General features: G+C 44.0%; 1 protein-coding gene across 1 annotated transcript; it reads left to right on the top strand.

Annotated features, from left to right (window-relative positions):
• Window positions 1–6,449, top strand: SDHAF4 (succinate dehydrogenase complex assembly factor 4). The gene is made up of 3 exons (XM_057418836.1): window positions 1–68; window positions 2,875–3,027; window positions 6,268–6,449. The coding sequence occupies exons 1-3, from the start codon at window positions 29–31 to the stop codon at window positions 6,375–6,377; spliced, it is 303 nt and encodes a 100-aa protein (XP_057274819.1). The 5' UTR covers window positions 1–28; the 3' UTR covers window positions 6,378–6,449.
• Window positions 6,450–6,977: the final 528 nt, after the last annotated feature.

The following is a 6,977-nucleotide window of genomic DNA, read 5'->3' as shown; positions in this document are numbered from 1 at the left end:
GCCCCGGGTGTCTTGTGTCGGCGGGGCTATGGCTCTGCGAATGGTGCGCGGAGTGCCCCGGGTAGCGAGTAAGAGGCGGGCGGAGGTCGGGAGGGAGGTCGGGAGGGAGGGGACGGCCTTTGCCGTTGACGGGGTACTCAGCCTCTCCTTGCCTTCGTCACGCAGGGCGTTAGAGCGAGAGACTGGGGGGTGGTTACCGGCAGCGACTGTTGTCGCTGGGGCTGCTGAAGGGTGCCTAAGATGGCGGCGGGTGAGGGGGGGACGTGCCCGACCCCCGCTTCTTCAGCCCACAGCTCCTTCCCCCTCTTACTGTTTTTTTTCTACAGGATTCCTGTTTGGGGGTGGGGTTTTTTTGGTAATTCCAGATACTGATATTCTCCCCGATACTGCAAATCTGCTGCTCTCCGCCCTCGTTCTGAAGGGTTTTTTCGCCTATCGTTGCTACAAACTTAAACGCTAGTAAAATACTAACGCGTGATATAGTATTTGTAGACTAGCTGGAGGGAACTTAACTGAGGCTTTGGAAGTTGGTCTGTGTCCTTTATGTGAGGAAATAGGTGATTGTTTATGGAGAAACCCAGGCTGGAGGGCAAATAAGATAGCCTGTAGCCTGCCTAACAGTGAATGTCCCACATGCACACACATCTTAGGCTGTTCCAGAGGGCTACGGGTCAGACCACTTCTCCATCAGAAGCTGAAACTTCTGTGATCTCTACCGATGCAGTATTCCTGAAGTAGGCAGGAGGGGTGTGCAGAATGTTAGATGTCTTTATAGGCTCTTTGGCCATCAGGTTCATGGCAGGATTTGGCTGGTGCTCCTCACTTCATCCCGAGCATGCCCCGAGTGCCCAGCTCCTGCCACAGGGATGGCTTTGTTTTGATAAATTGTGGTCTGAGGACCACTTGGAAAAACTGGATATTACAGGTGTTGGTTGTGCAGCAGCTTTAAAGACCCGTGGTTTTCAGCTTCCTTTTAAATTCAGGCATATAATTAATAAATTGGTTGAGTTTGTGATAGCTCATAAAGGATGAAGGAGTCAACGATCTGCTTATAGAATGCTGTTTACTGACAAGAGTTGATTGTTCCTCTCGTCTTTTTCAGAGGTACTTAATGCTGAACTTCTGTCACCTCCGTCAAGAAAAATTATTTTGGTCACCAATATCAAGCATTACAAATAGGAAAACGGTTTTTGCTGCTTCTCTGTTGACTGAGATAATCAGTTTCATATCAGTACCTTAATCTGACTTTTATTTGAATTTGTGCTAGAATATCAGCTATAGTTTAATTTTGTAGCTAGCTTCTCTTTCAGCTTGCTTGGCAAGAGTAGAAAGATCCCATGTTTGTGGAAGGAGTAGGTTCCTCACTGTTGATAGTCCATTATGTCATGCTTAAGGCAAGAAAAAAAAGTTACTCCTTCTGGGGATTGGCAGCAGTTGGCAGCATAGTACTGTTTATGTGACTGTAGGGTTTAACCTTAAAGCTGTGGTATCTTGAGATGAATGAGTATGCTGATTGTGGGAATACAAGTGGATTGTTAGTGGGTGTGTATATAGAGGTGAGTCAGATCCACACTGCTTGAGAAGGTTTCCTGATACGATCTCTTCAGCAAGGTAGAATAATAGTTCTTGCAAGTGCTTTGTGCCAAGGCTGGTACAGGGAGCATTTCTGTTTAAGTCTTCCTTCTTAAGTCAGACCTCCTTTAGGCACTTCTGCGTAGCCGAAATACTTTCAGAGGGTAGTTTATGCTCACTGCGGACATTTGGCTTTTTAACCAAATGGAGAAACAGAAGTCATTTTGAGTGATCTTTGTAAGTACTTGTTGGCTTGTTTATGACTCCTGAATTGTTTCTTGAATTTATTGGAATTACATTATTATGAGAGTGGTGAGACACTGGCACAGGTTGCCCAGAGAAGTTGTAGCTGCCCCATCCCTGGCAGTGTTCAAGGCCAGGTTGGATGGGGCTTTGAGCAACCTGGTCTAGTGGAAGGGGTCCCTGCCCATGGCAGGGGAATTGGAACTAGATGATCTTTAATGTCGCTCCCAAACTGTCGTGGTTTAAACCCAGTCAGGCAACTCTTTCACTCACTCCCCCCCCTTCTTTCCCTCCCCCTACTCCTGTTCTGTGATTTATGACTTGCAATAGTTGTGCATCTCCATTTTTATTCTACTTGTGAGAACTTTAGGTATGGATATTAATAAATTTTCTCCTCCATTTATGTTAAAAAAGTAGGGTTTTAAAGGAAAGATATTTATATTTTTAATTAAAGCATTTGCATGCAGTTATGTAATTTAACTTAAATGTGCTGGAAGTTTGTCCTGCTTTTGACTACCAGCTGCACTCTTTTACCATTGTAAGCGAAGCCCAGCTATTATCTACCAGCGTTCTGGAAAAGCTCTTACTGAGGGAACAGTGTTTTTTATTTTTTAAAACTTTCTTTTGGGAAAGCAGAAGCTTTTTATGACTCCAGAGCTGCTGGAAATGAGCCAAGACCTGGAAATCGGCAGGTTTCTTGGGGGAGGTTAGGACTTTTCCAGGAAAACAGAATGTACTGGCCTGTGCTAGCATAATTACTATTTAGAGTCTAAAATACAAGAAGATAACAGTGAAGATAAATTCAAGCACTTTAAAATACACTGTTTATGTGAACTGAGTTACACAACTAACACAGTTTTGCCTACGTATGTTTCTAGGGCCAGAAATAATTATCGGTGCCGATTGCTTAGGTGTTTGTGAGTTGAATGTCAAACTAATATTTGGAGTTTATTTTCCTTCCCTCTGCTCCCTGGTTTCTGAAGTTTTCTGAGTTTTTCAGAGGTGCTCTGAACAGTATGACCCTCACGCTGATGGTACACATGTCCTTTTGTTTGATAGAGTTATCACTGTTGTGCAGCTCTCAGAGGAGCACCAGCTGTAAGACAGGAGGAAGATCTGAACCTGCTAAGCAGCCACTCAGGAAACCAAAGTTACCAGTAGGTCGATTTGATGAACCGGAGGAATTCAGTGTAGAGAAGGAACCCTTGGAAAGTAAGTCATGTTTTACAAACCGCAAGGCGTGTTTTAAAAGCAGGACCTGAGGTGCAGTGCTGATGCTGGTTTAAGAAGAGGGATAGGCTTGCATCACACTTCATATTCACTTGCTAAGCTTAATGGCTCTGAAAAAAAGAGGCAGGGCAGTGGGGACAAGCTGCAGTAAATGGTGTATAAAGGAAAAAGTCTTCAGGACAAGGGTGGTAGAGCACTGTGACAAGCCACCGAGAAAAACTATGATCCCTCTCGTTGCTACTCAGCTTTGCCTGGATGCCCTGACCTTTGAGCAAGGCTGGAGCCAGATGTCTGCCAAAGGTGCTTTCCACCATGAACCATGGCATGATTCCAAGTAATGTAGCTGCTATTGGTCTGTTACAGTATAGCTGTACATTGTGGTGCTAGACTGATGAGGGCACCAGCTACTTTTTGTCATCCAAAAAGCCTGTTCTGTTTCTTAGTCCACAAAAGATTTCTGATTCATGCTGTATTTTATGGACAGCCATTCTCCTAGGTAGTGTTTTGGAAGGCAGAAACAGGTACTGAGTTGATTGAGCCACCAAGAGTGTCACGGGAGACGTAATGAACTGCTGCTGTTTGTGTTGTGTTCCAGTTAACTTAGTGGGGCTGCGCTTAGAGAACCTGACAAGATTGAAGTACACGTACATTGCTGCTGAAGTCACTGGAGACAATACTCTATTTTCATCAGACAGGAGAAGAAAGAATCTCTTTCTTCCTTGTTTGTAATTAGCCATATTCCCATATTTGTTGGGTTGACCCTGACCCAATGCACCTTAACTAAAAGTGCTGTCATGATTTGTCTTATTCACCACAATCTGATGTTCTGCTGCTGTTTGCCAGGAGTGATAACATGTTTATCTATTTCGAGCCTCTAGGACAAGCTTTTTTAATACATCAGGAGATTACTGTGAATTTCCAGATGACAAAATGACTGAAAAATTATAGTATCATCTCCAAAATAGTTGCAGTTTCAGATTGTGACTCACTACAGAACTGACTCAGAGTTGGAGTTACTGTGCAAGCAGCTATTTAATTTCTTGTCCTTTTATTCCCAAGAAGAAAAATGTTGCCACTGCTTCATTTAAAACAAATGCATAATCATTATATTTTGCTTTTTGCTTTGTTCTAGGTTTAGTACAAGACTCAAGGTTTATTTTGGCTTTAAATTTAGTTGTACCTGTATATTTTCCACATGTAATGCCAGCGATGGTTTGTTATAATGACTTCCCATTGTGTTCTTAGGGAAAAGTGTAAGAGTTTCAGCTGGTGATTTGAATTCCCAGTGCTGTGCAACTATCATAGAGAAATCTTTTGAGCTTCTGCATCTGCTGTCAGCACATCAGTAGTAGTGCATATTGGTATGATGACATCTAAAAATATTATTGGATGCATTTGCAGTTCTTGTACTGCCAGAGGAGCTCACACACTGACATTTCCTGTCCTGGTCCACATGAATTTTTAAACAGGCATCCCAGGATATCATTCTGTACAGCCTGTAGCTGCATGAGTTTCCCTCCATCACTGTCCTTTTTCTCTGCTCTCTAGGATTTCTGCTGTTTTTTCTCATTTTCAACTGTGCTTCTCATTACTTGTGTTGCCCACGAGGGCTGAGTGAGGGATACAGCTGAGGGAGCCCCAAGTTAGGCATGTGTACGGGAGGGTCTGGGGAATCAGTGGGCCAGGGAGGTTGTGGGATACCGAAGCTTTGGGGAGCCCTGCCGTCTAATGCAGAATGAGAAAATACTCAGCCTAGGATGGTGCTGTGCTAGAAACTACTGCATGACTAGGTGTCGTGGTTTAAACCCAGTCAGGTAACTTGTTCACTCACTCCCAGTGAGTGGTGCCTAGCTGACAACAATTGAGGTCCGTGTCCCCTGTCCGTCCCCCCCCCGCACCGGGGCTCTCCCCTTCCCCGCTCCCAGAGGAACGGGGAGGAGGATCGAGAGAGTGCAACTCCTACGGGTTGAGACAAGAACAGTCCAGCAACAAATCACCACCGCTACTATCAACTACAACAATAATAAGGGAAAATAACAAGGGAAGAGAATACAATACCACCGGCCAAGAAAACGAGTTCCACCCGGAAGCCCCTGTCCTTCCGGGTAACTCCCAGTTACCCCCCACCCCGGGCATGACGTGCTGTGGTATGGAATACCTCCCCGGCTAGCCCGGGTCAGGCGCCCCGTCCGTGCTTCCTCCCAGCTTCCCCTCCTCCCTGGCAGAGCATGAGCCTCACAAAGTCCTTGGTCAGGGTAAACATCACTTAGCAACAACTGAAAACATCGGCTTCACCAACGCTGTTCCCAGGCTGGAAGTCAAAACACAGCACTGCACCAGCTACCACAAAGAAACATGACTGCTACTGCTGAACCCAGGACACTTGGTGATGCCTAGTGGGATGGCCACTGTGCAGCACAGGTGTCGTGAATTTACTACTCTTAAGAGAGAGCCCTGAGTAAAGGAGCACTGAGTAGCATAAGGATGTTGAATGTGAGGTGTCCATGGTGTTGGAGTAGGTGGCATGAGCTAGGAGGGTACTGGGAATAGAAGCAGCGCTGCTCATATGCAAGCTTAGCATACCAGAGAGATCTGAGAGCCCCATTCATACCCCACTTACAAAGAGTCACCCTCTCCTGAACGCGCATCAGAGGAACTTATGGAACTTGAGCTGCGTTTTAGAAGGTGAAAAGTCTAATTTTAGCCATTTAGGATTTCATAGTGCCTCCTGTGAGTGAGGTGTCTAGTCTGGTGGTGATGAACAAATTGACAACTGTGAAAATACAGTGCTTTAGGGACAAGAATAATAAAATCTTGACTAAAATTCAAACTAAAAATAATGGAGTGCTTAAAATTAGGACCTAAGCAAACACAGAAAGTGAGCTGGTGTTTGGATGTAGTGAGCATAGGTACAGTGTACCTGAAGGGCATGAGTTCTCTCTAGCAGTTAATGAGAAACTGTGGTGCTTCAGTGCCTTTGGACAGTGAGTTGGTTTTTATTTGCATAGCTGACTATGATCACATGTATTGCTGATTGGAGTCAAAAAACTCTTTGACATTACTTTTATATGACTTGGAAATGTTTAGCTCAGGATTGCCTTTAAAACAAGAGAATTTATTTTGTATTTGAAAATGAAAAAGAGAAGGCAAACATTGTAGGTGATGGCATTTTATATTTGTCAACATTATAGGTGTTTTAACAAACTTCCCCTGTCGTTTTAGAATTCCCTGATGGAATCAATCCTGTCACAAAAGAGAGAGGTGGACCGAAAGGCCCTGAACCTACACGTTTTGGAGACTGGGAGCGAAAAGGACGTTGTATAGATTTTTAATGTATAAATGTGTCTGTATAGCTAATAAAACATTTCTAGTTGTTGAAAAATATAATGTACAGAAAAATCTTACCTGGGTTTATTGTGAAGCTGCTTGTTTCTGTCATGTTTGTGGTTAATTTTCTGAGAGGTGTTATGTAAATAAACATGGTGGTGCAACTCAAATCTTGCAGCCATTATTTGCTCAAGATACACCTGATCTTTAATGCTGTTTATTTACATTATGCAGATGTAAATAGTGATGTGAAATTGTTAGTCGGGAGCGGACTGAGGTGTCTAAGGGCTTGGATTTCTTTATGTATTTCAACATCTACATAATGTCTCAAAAGTGCTGGCAGAGTTTTGCAGTTTGTGACTTTAGGTGCTGTGTATCAAGTTCACCCACCTCCAAAGAGATCAGAATGTGGTTGATCTAAGCCTTTTGCACAGTGGTTCATTGGTAAAAGTGACCTTAGGCAAGAACTGTCCCCTCTGTCTCTGTGAGAACAAGTTGGGGTTCCTCTTGTTTGTGGAGAGGGGATGGAAATTTAGTTTTATCTCATCTGACTGATGGCTGTGAATGGCAGCATGGAAATGGAGGCTTAATTCTGAGAGGATCAG

This window comes from Pezoporus wallicus, unplaced genomic scaffold (genome assembly GCF_028554395.1).
Source record: "Pezoporus wallicus isolate ANWC-B61680 ecotype Strahan unplaced genomic scaffold, APGP_CSIRO_Pwel_v1 contig_4901, whole genome shotgun sequence".
NCBI classification, from domain to species: domain Eukaryota; kingdom Metazoa; phylum Chordata; class Aves; order Psittaciformes; family Psittacidae; genus Pezoporus; species Pezoporus wallicus.
Note: the sequence above shows the minus strand (reverse complement) of the source record. Positions and strands in the feature narration are given on the sequence as shown.

Coding starts and splice junctions, on each gene's coding strand:
- SDHAF4 (XM_057418836.1), top strand. CDS start 29: ATGGCTCTGCGAATGGTGCGCGGAGTGCCCCGGGTAGCGA. Junction 69..2,874: donor CGGAGTGCCCCGGGTAGCGA/GTAAGAGGCGGG, acceptor TTTGTTTGATAG/AGTTATCACTGTTGTGCAGC. Junction 3,028..6,267: donor AGAGAAGGAACCCTTGGAAA/GTAAGTCATGTT, acceptor CTGTCGTTTTAG/AATTCCCTGATGGAATCAAT.